This window comes from Equus asinus, chromosome 3, assembly GCF_041296235.1.
Source record: "Equus asinus isolate D_3611 breed Donkey chromosome 3, EquAss-T2T_v2, whole genome shotgun sequence".
In the NCBI taxonomy this organism is placed as follows: domain Eukaryota; kingdom Metazoa; phylum Chordata; class Mammalia; order Perissodactyla; family Equidae; genus Equus; species Equus asinus.
The window spans coordinates 141,317,231-141,343,926 of NC_091792.1; the positions used below are offsets into that span (position 1 = coordinate 141,317,231).

Below are 26,696 nucleotides of genomic sequence, written 5' to 3' on the forward strand. Positions count from 1 at the left end.
TCAAGAGGAGGAAACCTGGGATAGGAATGAGGATTCTTGTTGTCCTGTTTTGTGGGGAGGTCAGACAGGTGACATCTTTTCCAACTTTGAGATTCTATGATGGTCTAGATCAAAAGCTGAAAACTCAAAGAGCCAGGACGGGCAGAGAACGTAGTTGAGTGAAGTGGGTGAAGCTTGGCCTTGAGGGATGGGGGAGTGGTGGAGATCGTGGAGAATGCTTCATCCAAACGGGGCAGCCGCCACTGAGAGCCAGCCAGTACTTACTGGACTTCCACAGGTATGTGGGCCCACTACTGCTGTATATCTATACCTATATGTATATCTGCACACACACACGTATATACATACGTATGGATATAGGTATAGGTACATATATGTATATGTTTTAAACAATTCATTATTTTTTTAGTGTAATCATGGAGTTGTGCAACCATTGCCATAACCAATTCTAGAACATTTTCATTACCTCACAAAGAAATCCCATCCCCATTAGCAATCACTCCCCATTCCTCCTTTTCCCCAGCCCCAGGCAACCACTACTTTCTGTCTATATATATTTGCCTGTTCTGGATATTTTATATGAATTGAATCATATAATATTGGGCCTGTTGTGACTTGCTTCTTTCCCTTAGTATAGTGTTTTCTTTCTTTCTCTCTCTCTCTATCTCTCTCTCTCTTTCTTTCTTTCTTTCCTTTCTCCCCCCTCCCTCCCTTCTTTCTCTCTCTCTCTCTCCCTCTCCCTCCCTCTCTCTCTCTCTCTCTTTCTTTCTTTCCTTCTTCTCCCCAAAGCCCCCAGTACATAGTTCTGTATTCTAGTTGTAGGTCCTTCTGGCTGTGCTGTGTGGGACGCCGCCTCAGCATGGCCTGATGACCCATGCTAGGTCCACAGCCAGGATCAGAACTGGCGAAACCCTGGGCTGCTGAAGCACAGCGCATGAACTTAACCACTGGGCCACAGGGCTGGCCCCTACTATAGTGTTTTCAAGGTTCATCCACGTTGTAGTGTGTATCATACTTCATTCCTTTTTATAGCTAGATAATATTCCATTGTATGGATCTAGCACATGTCAGCTACCCATGAATCGGCTGATAGACATCTGGACTGTTTCTACTTTCGCACTATTATGAATAATGCTGCTGCTATGACCACTCATGTACAAGTTTTTGTGTAGATGGATGTTTCTATTTCTCTTGGGTATATACCTAGGGGCTGCCAGATATTTCACTATTTCAACAGAATCAGAATCAACAGAATAATCTCTCTCTCTGTGTATAAGCACACAATTTAAAAAAAATTGACTCAACTTAAAAAAAATTATGTGGACCAAACACAACATATTCAGGGACCAGTTTTTGAGGTTAGGAATAGACCTTAATTCTTTTGTCTGCAAAAAGGGAGCGTGAACCAGATGACCCTCATGGATCCTTTTAGCTTTAAAACTTCACTTTCCGAGGATTTTATTAAACTCTCACATACACGTGCATTTACTTACAAATAAAACCTACTTTTACTTCCCTAGGGATTCTGAGTGACTTACAATATCAACCTGATAGGACAGTGAAAAATCATTTCAGAAAGAGAATTCATGATTTCAGGACCCTGGGCTGAAAGGATCAGTAGGAGACTGACATTTAGTGCCTAGCTCCCCAGTAGAGGCAGGCAGAGACGCAGCTTGGACGGTGTGCAAAGCCAGGGCAGTAGATTTGTTTTGGGACTGCTGGTTATGGTCACTTATTTAGGAAGACGTTTTTCGGTGCTTCTTTTGTGTGCTCAGGAAGGAGAGATGCCGCCTGCTCTGAGGAGCTCATGTCTCCTAGGGAGACTCACAGGTCCACACAGTTAGAATCCAGTGAACCGAATGCAGAGAAAACTTTGGTAGCTCAGAGAAATGCTTTGAAGTGTGGTGGTGGTGGGTGGGGGCCACAAAGACCAGAAACAATGTGCTGGGAGTGACTGATGGACTGAGTCTCTGAAGTCGGGTGATCTCGAGGCTCCATCACTAGTAGGCTGCGTGGCATTGCACAGGTTATTTCACTGTGAACTTAGTTTCCTTATCTGTCAACGGGGACAAAATAATACCTACTTTACAGGGGGTTCTTTTTAAATTAAAGAAACAATTAAGTGTTTGACACAATTCCTGGCATGCTGTAAGTGCTCACTAGGTACCATTTATTTTATTCGATCAGTGTACCTTAGTGTTTTCTCGTGAACGTGTGTGTGTGTGCGCATGTGTGTGTTGGGGAGGTGGTTGTGAGCTGAGGCTGAACCCTCTGGGAGTGTCTCTTACCTGGGGCTGAAAATGGTGCCAGGTTCATGGGAGTGAGCATCATAGTGTCAGCTGTCTAGTGGGAAAGGCCCAGGTCAAAAAGCCAGAGAACAGAGGTTGGTAGGTCAGTATGCAGCCAGGAGATTAGAGATAGACCACACCAGAAACCATGGCTCAAAGGCAAACAGGATGGATGTCTTGGACAAAGATCTGTGTGTCTATCAAGTGCTGTTCCCTGTGTCTTTGCAGGTGACACTGGGACAATGGATGTATTAATGAGGCAGGGATGGAGGGGACAGAATTAGTCTGATGGAAAGGGGAGTCGATGTTGCCCTAGGTAGGGGAAGCAGGATGTGCAGGGTACAGAGGCTTGGGAGAACCTGCCATGTTTCAGAACAATGAGCAGCCTGGTGGGGCTGGAGCATCGAGAGTGTGGGAGGCAGAGGCCAGGTGAAGTTGGGAGGCCATGGGGGCCAGATCACAAGGGGCTCTGGGTGCCAGGCTTGGCCGTCTGCTCTTCCTTCTAAGCCTAATAGGGCTCAGGGAAGGAATTTTAGGAAAGGAATGACACGGTCAGATTTCTGAAGTAAAAAGCTCCCTCTGGCTGCTGTGTGGAGCCTGAGCTGCAGGAGGACCATCTGACAGCAGAAATAGCAATTATGCCAGAGCGGAGAAGGTGCTTACTTTGAACACAGGGTAATAGTTACACGATTTATTATACTAGCAATTATGATAATGCCAGTGTTCTGGAGCAAGTTAAATGGCAAAGTCAGGACTCACACCCAGTGGAAAATGTTCAGGAAGGGGAAGTTTTGAAAAGTCTTCAAGTACAAAATTGACACTGAAACAAAGAAGAAGGGGGAAATTTCATAAAAAGAACCACCAAAGTCAATTTTCTGAAAGTAAAAATGAGAAAGAGTCTCTGTGGATAATCTTTACTTATTCCAAAACTGAGACAAGAGGCACCTTCATTTTCAGTACGGAAGCAGGAACCCATCTGCTGCTTCTTAGCGACTCGAATGTATTTTCTGCCTTTATTCGGGCAGCAAACACTTGTGTAAGATGGTTTGTGAATGTGCATACCTTCCTCGGATCAGTTCGAGAAGTCAGAAGTCTGATATGGGTTTTATGTAGCTAAAATAAAAATATTGGCAGGACTGTGTTTCTGAATGCTCTAGGGGACAATCTGTTTTTTTGCCTTTTCCAGCTTCTGAAGCTGCCTGCATTCCTTGGCTCATGGCCCCTTCCTCCATTTTCAAGGCCAGGAATCACATCCCTTGACCTGTGTGTCATCCCATCTTCACTCGCTCTCACTCTCTTGCTCCTCCCTTTCCCTTATAAAGCTCCTGTGAGGACATTGTGCCCACCTGGATAATCCAGGATACTCTCCTCATCTTAAGATCCTTAACTTTATCGCATCTGCAAGGTCCTTTTTTCCATGTATTCACAGGTTCTGGGGAATAAGACATGGACATCTTTTGGGGGTTTGTTATTCTGCCTACCACAGTGGTTGTTATTATGGAATTATAGTGGTTAATTATGGAATGAAAGTAATGAGAAATGGACTCATGTGCCAGCGAGGCAATGCATGTGATAGTTAAACTTGAGCTGTGAGGCCAGGCCCTCTGGGTTTGCACACTGCCTCCCCCACTGCCAGCCCTGTGGCCTCTGAGTGTCCATTTCCTCATTCGGTAATGGGGATGTGCACCAGACCTACCTCGTCAAGTTGCTGCAAGGACCGATGAGGTGCTAATAGATGTCGATAACTTTGAACGGTGACTAGCCCATAGTAAGTACTCATTAAATATTGGCTCTTATTATCCGATGGGTGGATATCATATCATTATTTTTTCTGCGGTTGAATTTTATTATTAATGGCAACATCTGTGGGGTGTATGCGTGTTGGGGGAATTTGTGTGTTTAAGAAAAGTTCGATTGCCCATCCCTGAGAGTTGTATTAGCTGAAAAGGAAAGTACGTGACAGCAGTTGAGCTGTCCAGGCTAATTAATGATGCTGACTCTAATAAAATGCCCCTGGAATATTTTCTGGGACCACCAAGGTTTCTATGACACATTGGATAAAACCCACAGAGAAATTTTAGATTATGTCCTTCTGATATTGTGTGTGCCAACCCATGAGGTAGTCAGAGCCGCTTTTATCAAACTATATATTTTCTACCTCTTATGAATAAATACATAGTTATTTGATAACGCTGGCCTGATTAATTTTAGTAGTTTACAGATACATTTTGTTTTCCTATTAAGTAACTTCATTAAACAGAAAAGTGTAGCATGAGGAACAATAAAATTATTTCTGATTTTTAAAAATTGAGACATAATTGACATAGCATTCTATTAGTTTCAGGTGTACAACATAATGATTCAATATTTTTGTATACTGTGAAATGATCACCACAATAAGTTTAGTTCTCATCTGGTATTTCTGATTTTTAAACATAATTCTTACTTAATTATTCCCAAAGCTACACATCAGAGTTGGATGCACACATTCCCACAGCTTAAGGAAAGAATATTATACCTGCTATCAAATTTCTGGTTTCATAAATGACATAATTTTAGCAGAACAATGTGCCATTTTATTACAAATCAAATAATGAGAAACAGCATTGTTATCCTGTTTTACACTTATTATAAAATTAATTATATCAGATCTACATCGATTAAATGTGACTGTCTCTTAGTAATCTATTTTACCAATGCATTTCACAATTTATTTCTCAGTGGTTTTTATAATCTCCAAAATGAATATTAAGATACTCACTTAAGCTGGAAAATAATCATACTTTTTTTTTTCTCCCAAAGCCCCAGCACATAGTTGTATATCCTAGTTGTAAGTCCTTCTAGTTCTTATATGTGGGACACCGCCACAGCATGGCCTGATGAGTGGTGTGTAGGTCTGCACCCAGGATCCAAACCGGCGAACCCCAGGCTGCCAAAGTGGAACAGGCAAACTTAACCACTCAGCCACAGGGCTGGCCCCTAAAGTCATACTTTTAATGGCAAGTAATACATCCAATTTGGCTGATTGCTTTGACAGTTAGGTTACATGAGGGACTTTTTTTTTTTTTTTTTTTTTTGCTGAGGAAGATTAGCCCTGAGTTAACATCTATGCCAACCTTACACCCCTTTATATGTGGGTTGCTGCCACAGCATGGCTGACAAGTGGTGTAGGTCCGTGCCTGGGATTTTAACCCGCAAACCAGGCCACTGTAGAGGAGCACACCAAACTTAACTGCTATGCCAACTGGGCCAGCCCCTGGATGTGTTTTTAATCAGTTGAATGAGCTAACTCTGAAGCTCCAAGATTTGGACAAAGTTTTATTTAAGGCAGGAAACGAGTTAAAAGCATTAAAGCATCTTCTTCTCTAAAAGATGTATGGAAATAAATATTTCGATTTTCTTAACTCTTACTGAGACAAATTTAATAAGGTGTCTCTAAGTGAGAGGATGACAGGTAAAATAACAGTAATTTAACAGTCTTAGCAACTTTCAAATCTACTCTCTTAGCAACTTTCAAATATACGATATATAGCATTTTTAACTTTAGTCACCATGTTGTACATTACATCTTAAAAGTACTCAGCAAAAGAAAAAAAAATTGTAACCATTTGAGGTGATGGATGTTAGCTAAATCTATTGCGGTACTCATTTCACAATATAAACATGTATCAAATCATCATGTTGTACGCTTAAAACTAATCCTCTGTTATATGTCAATTATCCCTCAACAGAACTGAAAAAACCATGTCTTGGCCTTTTTGGTATGCCTCACAGAATAAGACATTAATGACAATAAGTCCCATCTCAAGGACTTATTGTTAGATGGTTTCCAATTATTTGTTTTCAACAGAATTGTAGGAAGACAGTCAAAATGATAGATGCTTAAGAATTATTTTGTGTTTGGGGCATACAAATCAGAAGAAGTTCAAAGAATTGAATGGCAGTTGTTTACGAAAATTCCTTCCCTTTCCATTTAATTATTTATGTGAATGAAGGTTCTCAGTGTTCACATCTATGAAAAAGAAAAATGAATAGGAATGGTTCTAAACCCTGTCTCTTTGTTAATAGACCTTACTCTTAATAAGTAACAGTCATTCCTGAATATACGAGCTAGTTGGGGGAAAATATCTCCACCCATTTCATTGAGATGCATTAAAAATTACTTTTAGTATTATAATTATATATCAAAAGTTGAAATATATTATTGTGGTTTTGATCAATTGTGTACTATTAAAAACTCACGATACTTGAATCCAGAGGAATTTTTGTTTTCTTTTTTTTACAGTTAGAGCCTAGTGGTCAGAGAAAAAAAATTAATATTTATATATGTGTTGCTGAAAAGCACAACAGGATGATCAACAAGAGACTTTAACTTATAAAAAATATATGAGGATACAATTCTGAGGACGAAGAGAAAGAGAAACAGCAGTTCAAGGAGATAAAAGAACAATGTAGGATTTCTGAGTGTGAAAGAAAAGCTTGTTTGAATAATTTTTTTTTTTAGGAAGATTAGCCCTGAGCCAACATCTGCTGCCAACCCTCCTCTTTTTGCTGAGGAAGATTGGCCCTGAGCTAACATTCGTGCCCATCTTCCTCTACTTTATATGTGGGATGCCTGCCACAACATGGTTTTCCAAGCAGTGCCATGTCCACACCCGGGATCTGAACTGGCAAACCCTGGGCTGCCAAAGTGGAACGTGAGAACTTAACTGCTGTGCCACCCGGCTGGCCCCTAATTTTTTTTTGCAGGGAAAGATTTGCCCTGAGCTAACATCTGTTGTCAATCTTCCTCCTTTTTTTTTTTTTTTTCTCTCCAAAGCCCCAGGGCATGGTTGTATATCTTAGTTGTAAGTCCTTCTAGTGTTTTTATGTGAGCCACCACCACAGCATGGCTACTGACAGACGAGTGGTGTGGTTCCATGGCCAGGAACAGAATCCCAGCCATTGAAGCAGTGAGAGTGCTGAACTTTAACCACTAGGCCCTCAGGGCTGGCTCTGTAACTTTTTAAATGGGTGATAGTGGGTGGCAAATTGTAGGGTACTGCTGGGATCGTGGTTCCAAGGGATTTGTTTAAAATAGTGATTTAACTTTTCTTTTCAAATAATTTTTATAATATTTGGGGAATCTTTTGGAATCATTTAATCTTAAATTGAAATGGTAAATTAAAGTTTAGCTAAATTAAGAATGTGTGAGGAGGTTTGGTTTTCAAAGTTCATTTTTAGGGAGTATTTGAGTGAAAAATTTGGAAGTCTGCTGACTTAGTTTCTGAGAGTGGGTGTTGGCGGGTCTGTGAAAGCAAATGGCCGTGACCTGTGAGTCTCGTCGCCCCATTCCTTGGTTTGTCTTAGAAGGGCTACTCAGCCCTGACCTCGGTGTAACGCCCCCCCCAGGCTCACTCTGCAGGAAGGAGAGCGGTCAGACCCCCAGGGCAGGGTCAGCCAACAGCACTCTTCAAATTACTCTGCTTGATTTGGTTAAACATGACTATTTCCTCAAAGTGTATTTATCAAACACGCATATAGCACTCACTATGTGCCAGGATTGTTCTAATTGCTTTACAAACATTAGCTCGTTTAAATCTCATAAAAGCCCTAGGAAGTAGGTACTGTTATCATGTCCATTTAACAGATGAGGAAAATAAGGCACAGAGAGATTAAGTAACTTGCTAAAGGTCACACAGCCAATAAATAGTAGAACCAGGATTCCTTACGCATTGATCTCTCTTTTTAAAAAGGGAGCTGAAAGAAATTTTTCTGTACTCAGGCGGACCACCATCAGACTCGTTTCCCTCCATCGTGCCTAGCAGTGCGTGCCCCTTTCCCTATGCCCAACACTTGCTTCGATTACAAGTAGACTGCATTTGCCTGTGAGGAGTCAAAGACTCCAGCTCTCAGATGCAATAGAATTGAACTTCAATGGCCTGTTTATTGACGCTGGCTTCCACAGCCCTGAATCATCATAGAAACGTCTTATTCAGGCAGGAAGGCTGGGTAATTAGTATTGCAGGTCACTAGTAAAGGCCTCAGAAAGCATCAAACCACCCCAAGAAATTATTTTTCCTGGCGTCCTCCATACTACCTCCTAACTCCAGTTTCAGAGGTTTGGAAGGAGCGAAACTCTCTGACGTTTCCTTTACAGCCAGGAGGAAAACAAATTACCCGGACAGCGCAGCCGAGGGGAGAAAGCGTTTTTTTGCCGTCTCCTGCCGCTGTCTTCCCAATGACTTTCCCGGGGCTTCCATTTGACACAGGCAGAGGGTGTCCAGAAAGGTTGCAGGAAGTTTGAGGGTGAAAAATACCTTAGGAAATTTGCCACTTTGCAAAAGGAAAACCGATTTGAAAACACAAACCCCTCCCCCAAAAACGAATCCCCTCCCCCAAATGACGTCAATACCTAAAAAAAAGTCCTGCATTTATAGGTAGATTGGTATCTATTTCTGTGCTTTCTGGCAAGCTGTAAGTCCTTCTGGGCAACTCTGGGACATTTCAGTGTCCTTAATGGTATAGAGGGCGATTCAGAGCTGTGACCGCCCGGCTCGAACCTGTTGTGGAGAGGAAAGCGTCCTGGGCTGTGAGTTCTGATAAGGACGCAGAGAGCCATTTCCTACGCCACCACTACCCAGCCTTAAATCTGTTAGAAAAATTTCCCAAAATCTCATTTTTTTTCCCTTCCTAAGGTTAAATTACCTTCTAGGTGTGTGAGTGGTTGGGAGCATAACGAGACAGAACTGAAGGGAAGAACACGCTGTGGTTTAAAACGAGCAACGCCTGTGTCAGGCGCCTCAGTGGCAGTGGAGAACCGTATCTGTGTGCGATGGGTCAACCATTACCAATGTGATCCTGCGCCCTGACTCTTTCCGGTCCTCTGTCCCGTAAAAAGGAGTTAAATAAAAAGTTGGGAGATGGAGAAGAGAGGGGAGAGAGAATAGTCTTTGTGGTCTACAGGTATAGAGAGACGGATGGAAGTAGCTGTGTTGGGTGTGGGAGAATTTAGGAGTTCTAAGTGTTGCCGGGAGGTTGTGAATTGCATCCTCTTTAATTTTGTTTTGGAAGATGATGCAAATCAGAGATGAAAATATTTTTTAAAAATCTCCGTTGGGTATTTGGACAGTGCTTCTTTGGATGTGACCTTGTGCTGATATGGGACCGGTCATGTGGAGCTAAAGAGCTTCAGGAAAATCAGGAGAGAAAACATAGCAATAATTAATAACACATTTTTCACAGATAAGATAAATTTTTAGGGTTCTGGAGCAGAGATGGTTCCTGCTCATGTGGGCTGTTTTTGTGCTGAAGAGAATGGGGGGAAATAGATGACATCATTGCTATGGTCTGAATGTGTCCCCCTAAATTCCCATGTTAGATCCTAACCCCCAAGGTGACGGTATCAGGAGGTGGGGCCTTTGGGAGGTAATTAGGTCATGAGGGTGGAGCCCTCATGTATGGGATTAGTGGCCTTGTGAAAGAGACCCCAGAGAGCTCCCTTGCCCCTTCCACTCTGTGAAGTTAGCAGTAAAAATAATAATAATAATAATAATGGCCATCTAGGAGGCAGGTTCCCACCAGACGCTGAATCAGCTGGTGCCTTGATCTTGTACTTCCCAGCTTCCAGAACTGTAAGAAATAAATTTCCTGTTGTTTATGAGTTACCCAGCTTACGATATTTTGTCATAGCAGCCCAAATGTCCTAAGACAATCATGTCAGAAAATTTGAGTTCAGGTCCCCACCTTGGCCTGTGCTCTGAAGAACAGTCAATTTCCATGGTCATGCTCGGCCTTTTTCCAGACCAGAGTGGTTCTGAGGATTAAAGGGAAATCTGGGAAACTCGTGTATTCCAGTGTGTTCCACATTATAGATACTCAACAAATGTTTAATTTGGACTTACAGATTAAAATTCAAATATAAATGCCTGTTTGTTGAAGTAGTCAAGGGGCCCTAAAATGTTTAAAATGGATGTAATGCATTAAAAATGCATTAATTATTTTGAATCCACTTTGAAAGCTGGTTTGAAAATACATGAGGAATGTTTGATCAGTCTTTCACAAAAATTAGGTGGAACAACTATTTTTATGAATCACTCTGGGTTCCCGTAGTGCTGAGCTGTTTCTGCCTCCCTGCACTGTCAGGACAGAGAGGTGCTTCTGTAATGCTCATTTCTCCCTTAAATGAGTATTTGAGACCTTACTCCGTGCAGAGCAGTATGTCCGACTTGGCAAGATGCTAATTTCCAATCACTGGGTAGGTCCCTGTAGGTTGCAAAGCACTTCCACACGCATTATTTCATTTGAACCTCACCACAACCCTGCAGTGTAGACAAGATATATGTTCTCTGTTGGTTTTTTTTTAATGAACGACAGGCAAAAGTGTCTAAGGTCCCACATCTGCTAAGTGGTAGTGGCAGTATTCAGACTCAGAGCTTCTGACTCCCCAAGTCCAGTGCTCTTTCCATAGCACCACGTGTTACAGGCTGAACTATATCCCCTCAAAATTCTCCTGTTGAACCCTAACCCCCAGGACCTCAGAATGTGACTGTGTTTGGAGATAGGGCCTTTAAAGAGTAAATTAAGTTAAAATGAGGCCGTTAGCGTGGCCTCCATCTAATCTGACTGGTGTCCTTATGAGAGGAGGCTGTGCTCACAGGGAAAAGGCCACGCGAGGACACAGGGAGAAGGCGCCGTCTGCAAGCCAAGGAGAGAGGCCTCAGAGGAAACAACCCCGCTGGCACCTTGGTCTTGGACTTTAAGCCTCCAGAACTTTGAGAAGATAAATTTCTCTTGTTGAAGCCACCAGACCATGGTACTTTGTTATGGCAGCTCTGGCAATACACCAAAACATCTCGTCATACACCATACACCATGGCACCCATCTCACTGGAAACATCAATGGCTCCCACTGACCATCAATAAGGCCTAATTCCTTAGCATGGCACTTAGTACTTAGGACTCTTCTGATTTTGTCTCCAGCCCACTTATCTCACTTCATCAGCCTTCTTTTGACACCTCCAGTATCATCTCTACTACCTTGGTGACATTGCTTCCTTCCTGTGTTTAGGGGTTGAGCTGTCACTGGATCTTCAAGGCCCAGATCGAATGCCTTCTCCCCGGCCTTCCTCAACTCACTTTGCTTCTAATAATCTCTTGCTTGAGGTTAGGAGAACACACAGCCTCTGGAGGCAGAAGACTTGGGTTTTTGAATTCTAGCTCTGCTACCTATGACCTGTGTGACCTTGGGCAGGTTACTTAACCTCTCTAAGCCTCATCATCTCCCCTGTGCATGGGAAAAACAGCAGCACCACTACAAAAAAGTTGGGAAGAGTAAGTAAGATAATATCTGTAAAGCCAATAGTGAGCATTCATCCCTCTTCCTCTGGCATTGGAAGTGTCCAACCTGCACAATTTATTTTCTTATTACTCAAACTTTATTATTCTTAATAATTTTCAGTAATTCTCATTCTCAATTCTTTTTTTTTTATTTCTTAAAACTTTCTTAATATTTTATCTGTACTAATCTAAAAGCATTCAGGTTTTTAAATAAAATTTTTAATTTTATTGAAAATTCTGATTATAGAAACAATGCATACTCATTACAAAAATTCCATTAAAAACAGAGAAAACAACGAGGAAAGGAATCATCTATAATCCTACCATCCGGGATATTTACTGTTACCATTTTGATGTATCACCTTCCATCTTTTTTCTCTGTGTGAACACACGGTTTTAAACAAAAATGTGAGCATATTAACCATATTGCTTGTGTAAAGTGCTTTTCATAAGGGTAGATGTCTGTCTATACTAACAAATATAGTCTGTATCAGACGTTCATCCTGGTGGCTTGTCCTGACCCAGCCTATAGGTACATTTTGTTTATTTTGCGTAGTGTTAGAAAAATTCTGCCAACTTTTTTAAAAGTCAGGATATTTTACAGAAAAATCACATTCTTCTGCTTTGGAAAATCGAACGCTCTGGCCACAGTGGGCCTGCATTCCAGGAATCCAGTTACCAGCTAGAACTGAGTAGTGCGTTTCCTTCACATTCTTGGTCCCTGTAGATCCCTGGTCTGTATCGCCATTTGTGATGGGCACCACAATCAGCAATTTGAGAGCAGGGCCCATTCTACTTTATCGTTTAACTCTTAGCCCCTCAGCACCTCCCACTTACTATGCTCTTAATAATTATGTGATGTAAGTACTTGAATGAATGGACTCCTTTGTGACATTTCATATATTCCCGTTACTCTAGTAGTGCGTGGGGGAGTCTGGATCCCACCAGAGTATCGGGCCTCTTCTGTCCCATGCAGGGGCTCCCACAGCGGGACCCAAAGTGGGGCTCCATCCACACTGGCAACTTTGGGGAATCTGACCTCCTTCTTTCTGGAGGAGCCCTAAAAGCTTTCAAAAGGCAGTACCCAGTAATCACTTCACTTCCCAGAACCACAGCCAGCTCTCACACGGAAGATGACAGCTCTTGAATAACACCATTAAATCCTTCAAAGCATCTAATGTTGGAAGAGAGGAAAGAAGAAGAAGTCTGTCATCATCGCCCAGTGGTTGCGCTTGCTTTTTTGTTTCTCTTCACTGTCTTCTAAGCCCCGAGAGTGTTTCTAGGCGCCATAGGGTGCAGGCTGCATGAGTTCCTGGTGGGTGTTGGTGCTCAGATTAGAAGCTGGCTTTCAGAGGAGGCTGAATCGCGCCCTGCCGCTCCACCCTGCAGGCTGCACGTGAGGCCCGGCTGCGAGATGCGAGGCGGGCCCCTTTCATCCCACACCAGAGCCTTGGCTTCCAAAACCTGATCCTCCAAAATTTGGCCTTACATAACTTATTTGTTTATTTTTAAGCCAGCCCCGTCCAAGTTGAGAACACTTAAGACTCACTTTTAGAGGAAATTTGGAAGCCAACATTATCATTAACTAAATCAGCAAGCAACGGTTCTGTAAAAATACGGAGCGGCACAGTTCTGAGGACTTTTATCGTCATATTCCCAGCGGAATTGCATCGTGTGGTGGTTTCTCTGAAAATTGTTCCTGGGCTTTCTCTCTCTCTCTGTCTTTCTGTCTCCTGTTTCTCTCTCTCTTGCTCTCTTTCTATCTCTCTGTCTCTCTCTGTCTCTCTGTTTCTCTCCCTGTAAACCACCGCCTGAGTCTGAGAGGGGCTGGGAGTTCCTGCTGTGTAGGAGCCCCTTCATTTGACAAGGGACCATGAGGTCCTTGTTCTGTAACCCACCCCAGTAGCTCTCCAGCTAGTGCAGTTGATGGGGCCTCTGTAGGACATAGTGATCTTTGGAGAGCATGTAAAGCAGAAAACATGATAAAACAGGCATCTTTGAGTCAGATCAGATGCCGTTTTATATTAGATTCTAGACATGAGGGAACAGATGCCAAGGGTCTGATAAAAATGTATGTGAAGAAGATGTTCACTGCTATGCTATTTCTCTTAGGGAGAAACATTGGAAACACTCTAAATGTTTAGCAAGAAGAGAACAATTAATTTTGGCCTTTTTCAAGGCATCCGTGAAAGATTCATCAAAGTCATAAAGATTCTTTGGAAAATCTTTCATGATGTCAGAGAAGTGTTTATGACTTGTTAGGTTAAAAAGAATTGGGAAAAAAAAAAAAAGATCGGGGGTGCCGGCCCTGTGACAGAGCGATTAAGGTCGCACACTCCACTTCAGTGGCCCAGGATTTTGCTGGTTCGGATCCTGGGTGAGGACATGGCACTGCTGTCAGGACCTGCTGAGGTGGCGTCCCACGTGCCACAACTAGAAGGACCCACACAACTATGTACTGGGGAAATTTGGGGAGAAAAAGCAGAAAAAAAAAAAAAGATTGGCAAGAGTTGTTAGCTCAGGTGCCAATCTTTAAAAAACAAAAGAATTGGAATACAAAGTCATATGTGTAGTATGAGTCCCATTCTATTTATTATATGGACAGAGATCCTCAGGAAATTAATCACAATTTTAGGAGAGGCCATATCTCTGTGTGATGGGATTATAGGTAGTTTTTATTTTTTCTTTATACTTTTTGGCATTTTCAAACTTTTCCACAATGAGCGTTTATCTCTTTGATTGTCAGAAAATACAATGATTATAAGGTAGCCCACTTTGCTGGTGGTGGCAGATTTGGGTCCACGTTTTCTTTTGATACCATTTCCGTGGCCCTCACTACCTTATCCTCCCATGGCTCCTTCCGTGAGGATCTGGAGGAAAAGGCTGGGAGCAAAGAAGAGGAGGCCATGATGTTTCCCCGTGCACAGGGCCATGGCAATTTCCCGCGGGATCTGGAGACTTATGGACATCTCTGGGCTGCTTGTTCGTCTAGATTCCCATGTGCAGATTCATAGAGCTTCACTCCTCTAAGGAGGAAACCAGGCTGAAGGAACTTTGCATCTATGCAAACTGTGCCTCACATGACTGATTTTACCTTCGGCCAAGAAAGAGTTCCCTCAGGACACCCCTTCCCTCTTTCTATCCTCACAGCCTCTGCTCCCCTAAAACAAAGTTGCCTGAAGTACCGAGAGATATTGTTGAGTTCTGGTGGGGCAGCTTGGTTCAAACAAGGTGACTGGGCTGCACACGCTGAGCTTGGAAGGTTGTCCAGGCAAGATAGGACTGGTTTATTCCTTGGGACAGCCAATTCCTTCAGTCCTGTGGGTTTCCTCCATGTGTTAAATGGATGTAACACGACTCGAAGCTTCTCTTGGAGCTCTGTTCCATGACCTCATCTACCACTGCCTACACGCATGGAATGAAGGGCTCCCTCCAGGCGCTGAAGGGTAGTGTTGAAGGGGGACTTGAACCGGGAGTGAGGAGCAAGTCTTTTCCTAAGAGTGTTTATAAGTAAGGAGTAGCCTTTTAGCTACCAAGCACAGCAATAACTCAATTCAATTACATCTAACAAGTGTTCATTGCCTGATTATCCACATTTTGAGTAAGGCATTCAAGAATCCCCCCAAACTCTTTAGAGAATGCCTCAGTTTCCTCCATTAGCACCTCATCTATCCCTTTCTTGAAGGCTTGGATCCCTGTGTAGGACCAGCATTGATCTTGAAATCAGTGGTTCTGGGTTGAAAATCTCATCTCTACTCTGTCACCCACAGGCACTGTGGCTTCCGGCAAGTCACTAATCTCTCTAAACCTCATTTTCCCCACCTCCAAAATAGGAATCATAATGCCAGCCTCAAGAGGCCATTCTTGAGTAGAGTTGCTGGATTTAGCAAATAAAAATATAGACACCCAGTTAAATTGGAATGTCAGACAAACAACAAATGACTTTTTAATATAAGTATGTCCCATGCAATATTTAGGACACACTTATACTAAAACCTTATTTCTTATTTCTCTGACCTTCCCATTTAACTGGGTGTCCTCATTGTACCTGACAACCCTATTCTTGAGGCTGATGTGAAGGGATTTATCTGAGCCCCTGCCCATGGCTCAGTGAGTGCTTGGTCCTCTGTACCTTCCTCTCCCAGGGTGGGTCCCACAAGGGGATTAGTTGCTTCCATCTTCCATGGCGAGGGGGATAAAGACTCTGTGACCAGGCTGGTGGAGGGGAGAGGAGGCTGCCCAGTCAGGGGAGGACATCTCGATGGGTGGAGTAAGAGAGCAGAAGACACAGTGGCTGGTACAGCTAAACCTCTGCTCAACAGACATCTTTAAAGACCCAGCAAATAGTGTCTCTTGGTCCTGTTTGCCTTTGACACACTCTGTTTGCTCTGCGCAAGCCTGTCAGTGGGGAGCCCCAATGGGGATACTGACCCCAGGGAAACCCCGTCTAGACATGACCATTCCATAGGCTTCAAAGGCCAACTGTTGTGTTAGACAGAGGGACTTTCCTGGAGGTGATTTTTACAAACAAGGGGTAAAGATGACTGGGGGCCCCAGAGACCTTCCTGCGACTTGGGGGAAACCCAGGGTATGAGCTGACACAGACAGGCCTGTCCTTCTGTTCCCTTCTTACGTCTCCTCCCCACTGCTTCTACCAAACTTGAATCTGCTGAGCTTCAGCTCCCAGCTCATGGTGGGGAGGCAGACAGGTGGCAGGTCCCCTCTCTGTCCTTTGTGGGCATTGCAAGCTACTCAAGAGCCCCCAGAACCTCAGGGTATAATTTTACTTTTCTGATCATCTGAATTCCAGGCGAGGAGCTCAGCTGTCGTCGGCTTCAGGGAATTTTTCCACTAGGATTGAAATCCGGGCCAAGAAAGCGCGGGCATGCAGAAGGCATTCTTTTCTGCTATTCAGATGCACTCTGCTTCGATTCCGCCTTAGGAAATGGGGCCTTTACCCAGAGTCATAGATGGAAGGTTTGAATTTCATGACAGTGAGAAAACACAGGAAGGCAGCCCATGGCCGGCTGCGTTTCCTAATCTCTGTCATGTTTTTTTCCCATATCCCTTTTTTTTTTTAAAAAAATTTAGAGAACACTTTAATGGATATTTTCACATATATATTTAAAGTTAAGAAAAATAAAATGAATTCAAACCATGCCCAGTGTAAACAAAAGAAAAGAAGAAAGGAGAGAAAGAAAGATTTAAAGTGACCCCTCTGTCTGCTGTTCCAGTCTCAACTTGATTGTCACAGTCAGCTCGTGACAGTTATTTTGGAAGAGAAGATGTAATATCTGACTATTATTCACTAAATAGTTTTCTGAAAGTTAATTTACTTTCTAAAATTCTTTATTCGTTCTAAGAAATCATATCTTTCAAAATCTAGGATTTGATGTGCTATATATATTTTCCTTCCAATCATGAAGATAAATATATGCTATTAAAGTTTAATAATGCTCCCTTAAACTGTGTATCACTTAAAGCTATGTCTTAGAAACACGGCTCTACTTGAGGAGTTTTTTGAAGCCAGGGTTTCCTATCTGTCCTCTGTTAACAACGGCCGGATCTGAGGAAGACGTTTCCTCCATCTTGGGCGCCGGACTTTGCACGCGTTAGCTCCTTAGCCCTCCCCGGAACTCTATTTCCAAAGAAAGTATTTTCGTTGGCTCCGTTTTACAGATAAGGAAACTGAGACCGAGAGAGGTAACGTCAAGGTCATATCGTTAGTAAGTGAAAGTCAGATTCAAAGCACAGCAGTCTGAGTTGGGTCCAGGCAATCACCTCTGTCTCTAACCTCTTAGAAAAAAACACAGGTATTGATAGCACCACTTGCCAGGAAAAAAGCAGGCAACGGTCTGGTTGAAGAATGAGTTCATTCAGTACGAAACGGGAAGCGCGTCCTTCCCGTAGCTTCTAGCGTATTGCATGCAGTTCCCAACTTGCTGAGGGACTGGATTCCAAAAGCTGATTTAAAAGTAATTTCCCTGTCCCCTTTCTCTGTGTTCCAAGGCGCTTTGTGCACGCCGCTCCTGTTACACTCAGCACGTTGTCTCTTACTTGCTTATACATCTCTCCCCATGGGGCTCCAGGCCGCCCGAGGGCAGGGATCTTGCCTTATATTTACTCTCTCATTCCCAGCATCTAGCAGAGTGCCCAGCCCATGGAGACAAAGTATACGTGCATTGTATTAAATTAGAAGTCGTTTGTTTGGAACTCGGCACACATTTCCCCAAAGAAATACATTACAAACGGAAACATTATGTTTCCAACCAGCTTGGAAACAGTTTATTTAACCTATCTCATAGTCTACCAAGAGTACTAATAAATTATCAGGAGCCCTAGGTGGGACAAGAGATAGGGTGGGGATAAAGACAGAAATCTTCCTCCCCTTATCCTGGGTGTAGGGTCAGACCTAGACGAAATTTCTCATGGGTCAGAATTCACCTTTGACTCTCTCCAAACTGCCTTTTTTTGTCTACATCTCCTATCTTCTTGGGCATCGCTGTCTCCAAGCTTCCTACCCAATAGCCAGCTGTGGTCCCTCGCCCAGGGCTTTCCTGCTCTTACCCCCAAAAACTTACTTGTTCTCCTTACCAGTCAAAATTTTTGTTTCCTGAGCTCAGCTGATTTTCATTGGGAAAAGAATCTGATTGAATTAATTCTTGCTAATGTGTGAATGATTGCCCCTAACATCCTCCACCTCCATACGCTCTTCCCCTAAATGCCAAGCATATGACTATTTATAGCACAGTGGTTAAGATGATAGGATTTGGAGAAAGACTTGGATTTGAATCCAGTTATGTGGTCTAGATAGAGTAATTTAACCTCTCTAAGTATTACTCCTCTCATCTGTAAAATGGAAATAATCATAGTTGTAAAGACAGCTAATATTTTTATTATACTTAGTGTTATATCACATATTGGGCACAGTTCTAAGGACTTTTTATTCATTGATTTACTTTTTCTTCACAACAGCCCCATGAGGTAGGTGTTCTTGTTATTAACGGTTATAAAGGAGACTGACTTTTTGAAAGAGAATTCTAATGGCAAATTAATTATCATTTATTTCCTGCCTGCCTTTCTCCAAGAAGGCTTTGAGGGCGGCGTGCTGCACTGATAACATTTCCGGCAGCACCGGTGGGAGAGGACTGCCATTGCCGGGAGGAGATTTTTCAGGGCAAAGAGGGTGGGAGCTGCTGCCAGGTCACCCGGCTGAAATTGGTTCTGGGAGTCCGTTCCCTTACACGGTTCCTGTTTCCACAGCTTCTTCCCTTCCTCAGCCCCTGAATGTGCCGAATCTGTAAGTGGTCCAAGTTTTTTTCTCTCCCCTTTCTTTCTTGTATAATTTTTTCACAGAGCCCATGGCAGCTGCAAGGTGGTGGGGGCCGGGCGGATGGCAGCAGCTGTTTGTATGTATGGGACCTCTGTAGTCTCTCTTTGTGAGCAGGGACTGTCTGTATATGTCACAAGCTACCACCTGGCAAGACATTTAGTTCCATCTATGTTGCTGAAATGTTTCCTGGATGACATCATCAATGCATAAGGATGGGAGGAACGTCAAGATGTGGCTTGCCAGCCCCTCGCTGCCCACCAGCCCTGCACTGAAACATTCGGGGGCGATTTTACCCTCTGGCTTAGCAGACAGTTTAAGATTGGTCTCCAGTCCTTCCCATTTACCAGATGCAGAGATTTTCAAGACACGGGGGTATGCATTTGAACAGAAGTGGCAGTGTAGTCATGGCAAACATTGAGCAGAAGCCAAAGGCAGAAGGCAAGTGGCAGGCTCGCCACAAGGGTCCCTTGAAGTGGATGTCCTTGCAATTAACTAACTTCACTTCTCTGGGCCTCACTTTCCTCTTCTGTCAGACAAGGGAGGTGGCTGCACTCTCTCTGCTCCCTCCTGAGCTTTGGGACTCTGATTCTCTGAAAACTCCCCAGGACAGGTGGCTGTTCATCCTTTCTGATGTCACCCAGTCCATCGTGACCCTTGTAAGCCTATTCAAATGTTTGCTCATCTTTAAAATTGAGAATTTTCCCCTTATGCTAACTAAAAATTTTTTATTTTAATTTGAGATTTGCTTTTGGCCATTGTTATTAGGACTTCTGAAAAGATGGATAGAATTCTACCCTGTATTCCTGCTACAATGATCCTCTATTACACATACAGTGCCACGTCTATGTTTTAACCTAGATGATTAGTTTTCAAAGACTTAGTGGCAGTGATATTCTATTTTTGTATCACATTTATATATTTAAGAGCTATTTCACATATGCCATTTCGTTTGAACCTCAAACTAAAAATAGGAAGGGAGATTCTATTCATTTTTACATGGGAAGAGATTCAGGATAAATAAACTTCAATACCTTCAACAATATCACGTCTTCCAGTTACTAAGTGGAAGAGTCAGGATTCAAACCCAGGTCTTCTGACTCACAGTCTACTGCTCAGGCCACGAGATCACATGCTAATTTAAACCAGAAGCACCACCCAATGCACCAGCTCCCTCTGTTGGAGTTCCTACTATGTCCCGAGTGCCTTCCTAGGTGCTCTGCATACGTCTTGAATCCTGGAAACAACTGGGCAAGGAACGCAGTATCACATTCAGTTTAGAGATGGAAAGAATGGAAGTTCAGAGAGCTTAAGTATTAAGGAGTGGCCTGATGGCTAATGTGCACTCAAGGCAAAATTGAAACCCAAGCCTTTCCTTGTGACAGAACTGCCTCTTACTGAAATATGCATCTCCTAAAAGAGACCCCAAAGAGTTTAATTTTCAGAATTTTTATGCCACACAAATGATTGTTCCCTGACAGTATAGTTAACAGACGTTACTGGTTGGTTGAGCCCCATTCAGCCAACTCGAATCTCGTTCAGTTGCCCTTAAGTTTTCCTGTTGTGCATCATTCTGCTTCTTGCACTTTCCTTTCTAGATTTTATTTTCCATTCTTTCAAAAATATTTTTTCCTGGGCCCTCTTAAAATGTGTGCACTTCAATTTTAAGAGGTTGGCATTTAAAGTGAGAATGGAATTCTTAGTTAGAACTTGAATGATGGCCAGTAGAAGAATGGGATTTTAGCTTACCTCCTCCTTCCCAAATTCCAGGTTATATGTCCCAAGATCATTTTATGTTTATTCATAATCTATTTTCCTGACCAGTTTACCTAGCCAACCCTTGCTCATTTTGTATCTGCATAATCCATTGCCTATTCTTTTTTTTTTTTTTTTTTGGTGAGGAAGATTGGCCCTTTGCTAACACCTGTTGCCAATCTTCTTCTTTTTGCTTGGGGAGGATTGTCCCTGAGCTAACATCTGTGCCAGTCCTCCTCTATTTTATATGTGGGATGCCTCAACAGCTTGGCTTGATGAGTAGTGTATAGGTCTGCCCCTGTGATCCGAACCTGTGAACCCCAGGCTGCTGAAGTGGAGTGTGCAAACCTAACCACTATGCCACCAGGCCAACTCTAGCTTTTTTTTTTAATATTATTTTATTGAAGTCATAATAGTTTATAACATTGTGAAATTTCAGTTGTACATTACTATTTGTCAGTCACCATACATATGTGCCCCTTTCCCCCTTGTGCCCATCCCCCAACCCCCTTCCCCTCTGGTAACTATTAGTCTGTTCTTTTTGTCCATGTATTTGTTTATCTTCCACATATGAGTGAAATCATATGGTTTTTGTCTTTCTCTATCATTGCCTATTCTGAAGCCCTCTAGCTTCATCTATGAAATGGGGATAATGATTTCTGTCTTGTCCATAATTCTGGTGACATTCCATCAAATAATGTACAAGGAAAGCACTTCGAAAAGTATAAAGAACCACGAACAGAGAATTACGGTATATTTCGCTTTTGCAAAACCTAAACTATTGAAATGGAACTAAGTGATCAGCATTGATCATAAGGCTGAGATTTGGATGTTCCAGATTTACTTGTCATATAAAATATGTAAAATTATATAAAAAATTTGTCGTTAAATCATTTTGAAAGGAAGACTTTCTGTGCCTTATTTAGAGTAATGTCCTTTTCATACCCTAGACTGACACGGTGAAGGGTTGGTTAAAAACTGAATCGGGGACTTCTCTGCTTCCCCCCACAGCTCCCTGGTTTCTTTGCCTCTAGACTCTTTGCTGCTCTCCTACAAAACCCCACACCTTCTGGTACTGTTATGCACTCTGCGTTATCTTTCTCCCCATGTTTCAGTATTAGAACACATTTTCTTAACTCTTTTATGCAGTTCCATGATGATAATGAACTTCTGGTAGCCATTGACCAAGAAAATATCAACGACAAAAGGACATCAGGAATTCAGTACAACTTTGAAATGGACTTACATTTAATTGAGCACAACTGCATCCAAATGCTTTTGGAAAACACATGCACATGTCTGAGACATTATCCCACCAGCACGTTTATGAACACTCAGTAAGTATTTGTCACATGAAGGGATGAACAAAAGGAGAATGAAAATTTGCAGACAATGCTTGTGGTCTTTGTGGATTTGTGACCTTTGTGTCATGACTCCATTCCCCAACCCCTGCCCTGGGGGCCAGAGCTCAGTGCTTAGAAACCACTTGTATGGTTTCCTGAATACACAGTATACAGTAGACGCTCAATAATTGTGTACTGAGTATCTGAATGAATGTTCATTCTTGTCTCCCAATTAGATTACAATTGTGAGGATAGCAACTATGTTGTATGCCTTTCTGTGTCCCCAGCAGAGCCCAGCATTGTGCTGAGAGAAAGCAGCCTGCTCTCAAATGAACAATTAACTCGAAGAGTATTGCCTACCAACAGATACCTTTCTGGAGGAGCTTATTACAAAGGAAGCACTTAAAAATTTAAAATACTTAGAGGCAATATGGATGTCTTTGATTCCAGAAAACTCCTTGTGTTTCTTTGCAAGGGTAACTAAAAGAAAGTCTGGAGTTAGGAAAACATGAGGAGATGTGACAGAGCCTATGAAAGGAGCAGTGCTATTGGCCATGAGGAAGGGAGAGTGTCTTGTTAGTAGACTAGAAACCTCTTCCTTTAAGCCTGCCTTGGTCTTCTGCTGAGTAATCTAAGGCCTCGTCAGAGAGGAGGTGATGCTACCAGAACCGTCTAGGGTGGAGACTGAAATGGCAGAGGAGCTGGTTAACTCATTGCACCTTGAAGAGGCAGTGGCAAAAAGCAATTTACTTATTCATAAGTCACGAGCTACAGCATATTCAATACTTTTATGGGTGATAAGACATAGAGAATTTGTTAGAGAACTCACATACCTCGACAACCTTGGATAGAGCAGTCCAATCATTTCGAAGAGAAACTCTTAATATGTCTGGAGGCTTGAGTGCCGTGAACACTGCAGAGAGAGAGAGCGTCCTGCGCCCTGAGTCTGGTGGCCACTTCACCTTGCAGCAAAGGAAGTGAAAGTGCCAAAATGAAAAGAAGAAAGTCAACATTCTCTCTAAGGGAAAAAATGCAGACACAAGCTTTTTTGCGTGTGTGGGGTGGAGCATTTAGAAGTGCTTTGATTATAGAGGATATCTGTCAAGACAAACAAGAAATAATCTTTCTTATTTCCTCAGCTTCTCCTGAAATCTCTGCCCTGATTTTGATAGAAGAGCAGTCTGGGAAACAAATTACCCAAGTGAAAAAGGAGAGAAATGATGCTACAGCTGCTTTAGACTAATTTGATTTTCTTTCCTGTTTTGTGGCTGTCTTGATATTTCTGATTTCAGTTACTTCTGTCGAACTAAAACCGTTGGGTGAACTGGATTCGCCCGATTCTAGACAGGGCCTTCACCATAGTTTGGTCCAGACTCTCAGTTTTGTAGCTATAAAAGCTGAGGTACAGTGATGCGGTATGCCATGTCACAGGTCCTTCTACTCCATAACATCACACACACCACGGTGCAACACCTGCAAATTAACTTCTTGAACAGAGATTCAACCTGTGTGAAACACAGGTGTGACTTCTTAGTCTCCCTGTCTGTCCCTCTTCATGTAGACACATGTCAGCTGCTGGGATATTTCATCTGGAGTGAGGGCCTGGGTGAGATCTGGGGCTTTGGAGTGGGTAGATGTGGCCTGGCATGCAGTCGGGCCATGCGCCCTGAGATGGGTACCAGACGTACAGTGTGATAAAGAACACATGCTCTGGAGCCTGACTGCCCGAATGTTCTGGTCCTGACACTTAATAACTGTGTGACCTTGGCAAGCTACTTATCCTTTCTTGTGTCTCAGTTTGTTCATCTGGAAAGTGGGGATGATGGTGGTACCTCTTTCCCATGACCGTGGTGAAGATTAAATAGATTAATACATGGGAAGTGCCTAGAAGTGTGCTGGACAGATGATAGACACTTGGTAAAGGCTATTGTTATTATTATTACTGTACATTATGATTACGTTGTCTTCACCTGTACAGCAATAGCCGTGTCACAGGATTGCAGAACGTAAGTGAAATTGTGACTGATTTAAGACGCGGGATGAATGCATTAGCAGTGTGCCTTCGGCAAGATGCTGCACCTCTTGGGCCCTTTCTAGCTCCTCTTAAGTAATGTCGCGCAGTCATGGACTAATTGCTCTTGCCATAGGGTGACCAAATTGTCCTGATTTGTCCTGGACTTTGCTGGTTTTAGCATGGAAAGTTCCATGTCCTGGGAAACCCCTGATCCAGGTAGACTGGGATGGTGGTTACCCTGGGCCTCTGTGACCCTTGGGCCTTGATGTGCCCTGTCCGGTGCCCCTCATCCCACATTATCATTGGGGAGTGGATTGGGGTGTGTGTCACAGATATTATTGATTGTTGATGCCAGTTCATCTTCCCTTGTCACCTCCTTCCTTGCTGGCAGGGTCCTGATTTTATTCTTTTGTTCACTGAGTGGCCCTGTGCCCAGAAAAGGTGATGATAACCCCAGTTCACCAAGGTGGGGATGGATCTTGATTAATCTAAGCCAAGCTTGCAGTTCTAGTCTCCTTACCAGGGCCTGAGTTAGCAGGGGAAGGTGGAGTGCACTGATGCGGTACTACTAGTTGTTAAAACATTGACTTGCTCTGTCATGGTTGGTAAAGAGATGTTGCCCAAGTGTGTCATCTTCTGCCCCAGGATTCCTGGGCTAAACCTCCCCCACTCAACTCCTAAAGGGTTAATGTCTAACACCACTGGGGGCTTCCTGGACCCTGGCTCCAGGCCTCCTGCTTTGTGGGCTCGGTGTCCTTGCCTTTGTGTCTGTTGTTTATTTTGTAGAATATCTTGCCTGCATGTGATCTAATTCTGGGGACAGCTCCATTCACTTTCCTAGGGTCAGTGGTCCTGGTGGCATCTACCAGGGTCTGGGGTCGTGGTGTAGTCTCAGTGTTGGTGTCCACAGCGGCAGATACAGTGGTTCTGTGCCTGGCTGGTTCTGTAGTGTGACTCTGGGCACAGCCTCTAAGCCTCACAGTGCTCTGGTATTTCAGGAGATACAACCTTCTAATAAATTCCTTTTCTGCTTAAATCACTAGGCTGGTTAGCTTTTGCATGTACCATGCCGCCCAAAACTTAGTGCTGTAAAACAATAACATTTGTCTAGCCGTGGGTCATCAGCCTGGGCCTGGCTCAGCTGGGTTCATCTGTGTGTCTGCCGTCAGCTGCTGGTTGGCTGGCACTGGCTGATCTGGGGTAACCTCAGCTGGGATGGCACATTTCTACTCCATGTGACGTATCCTCATCCAGCAGACAAACCCGCACTTGATCACGCAGTGATCACAGAGTGATCACATAGTGGTGGCAGCCTTCCAAGGGAAGGAGTGGAAGTATACAAGGCCCCCTGAGACCCGGAACTGGCACAGTGTCACTTCTGCCCCATTTTGTTGGTAGAAGTAAGTCACAAACCCAGACCGGATTCAAGAGCTGGAGAAATAGGTTCTGCCTTTTGATAGTGTGAGTGTAGCTATAGGGAGGGGAGTAACCGGAGACATTTTTGCCGATTCCCACTGTCATCCAGAGCTTGGATTTGGTGCTCTAGCTGGCACAATAAGGTGAAAGATCAGGGCAAGGAAGATGGAAGGAGGCCCCATCTCCTCAATAGACTGAGGAATACTATGGGAGAACCAGGGCGGTTCTGTCTAAGCTGCCCCAATTCTAGGAGCGCAGACCTGGTTTGAGGGAAATGCATGTGAGGAAGGTGATGAAATGCTGTCAGGCTCTACTTAGATTTCCTTGAAGTTAGATGTGGTGGTTCATGGTTCATCCACATTCTGCTCCCCTACCCTGGGAATCAGCATTGTTCTAGATGACGGTTTCTCCATCAACCCCCTTCCCAGAAAAAAGAGCAAATGCTCTCTTCCCATTCTTCTCCCCACTGTGGACATGTAGTATGAACGAGAACTAAACTTATGTTGTTTTAAGCCTCTGGGATTTGGGGTTGTTTGTTACTGCATCATCAACTATGCTATCCTGACTGATACAGTATTTAATGAAATACTACTCCTGAGGAACATTGTATAAAAAAAAAAAGAGTTCCATGGGTAAATAAATTTGGGAACAATGAGAAACTGCTAGTTGTCATTTGATGTTTGTTCTCTCTTTTTGCATTTTGATGATAGAATCTTCTGAGTTTCGGCCTGACACGTGGCCACCTAACTGGAAACTGCATCTCTTAACTGCCCTTGTATCTAGTTGTGTCCATATGGCTGAGTTCAGGCCAGTGGGATGAAAGCACAAGCAATGAGTAACTTACATATTATCTCCTTAAAGAGAAAGCTTCTTGCCCTGGACTCTGTCTTTTCTGGCTTCTCCTGACTGAGGAGTGGTAATCACTGGCCCCATGTTCGAAGCCATATGTTGAGTATGGAAGAGCCACTTGGCCAGTCTTGGATCACTCATCTCTGTACTGATATATGAAAGAGACATTAACTTCTATTTTAGCCACTGTGTTTTAGAATCTCTCTGTTATGGCAACCTAAGATGTACCTTGACTAACGTCACACCTTATCTTCGCCAAGGAGATTCAGCTTATTTACTGAGGGAATTTCTCCTTTTTTTCTGGAACATTTATTGATATCCACTTATTGATACCACAGAGACAGCCCTAACATAAATTTGCTCTTTGGAAAGTACTGGAATAG

The 26,696-nt window shown here is 43.2% G+C and overlaps 1 protein-coding gene across 2 annotated transcripts in view; it reads right to left on the reverse strand.

The window, feature by feature from the left end:
• The window catches only part of RBPJ (recombination signal binding protein for immunoglobulin kappa J region), a 219,143-nt gene extending 196,135 nt beyond the window's left edge, over positions 1 to 23,008 (reverse strand). The window contains exon 1 of one of the 2 annotated variants that reach the window (XM_070506106.1): positions 22,868 to 23,008. In XM_070506106.1, coding sequence (XP_070362207.1) covers positions 22,868 to 22,899 — 32 coding nt within the window. In that variant the 5' untranslated portion in view covers positions 22,900 to 23,008. The remainder of the gene's footprint in view (positions 1 to 22,867) is intronic. The other variant, XM_044767660.2, reaches the window with a different exon arrangement.
• Positions 23,009 to 26,696: the final 3,688 nt, after the last annotated feature.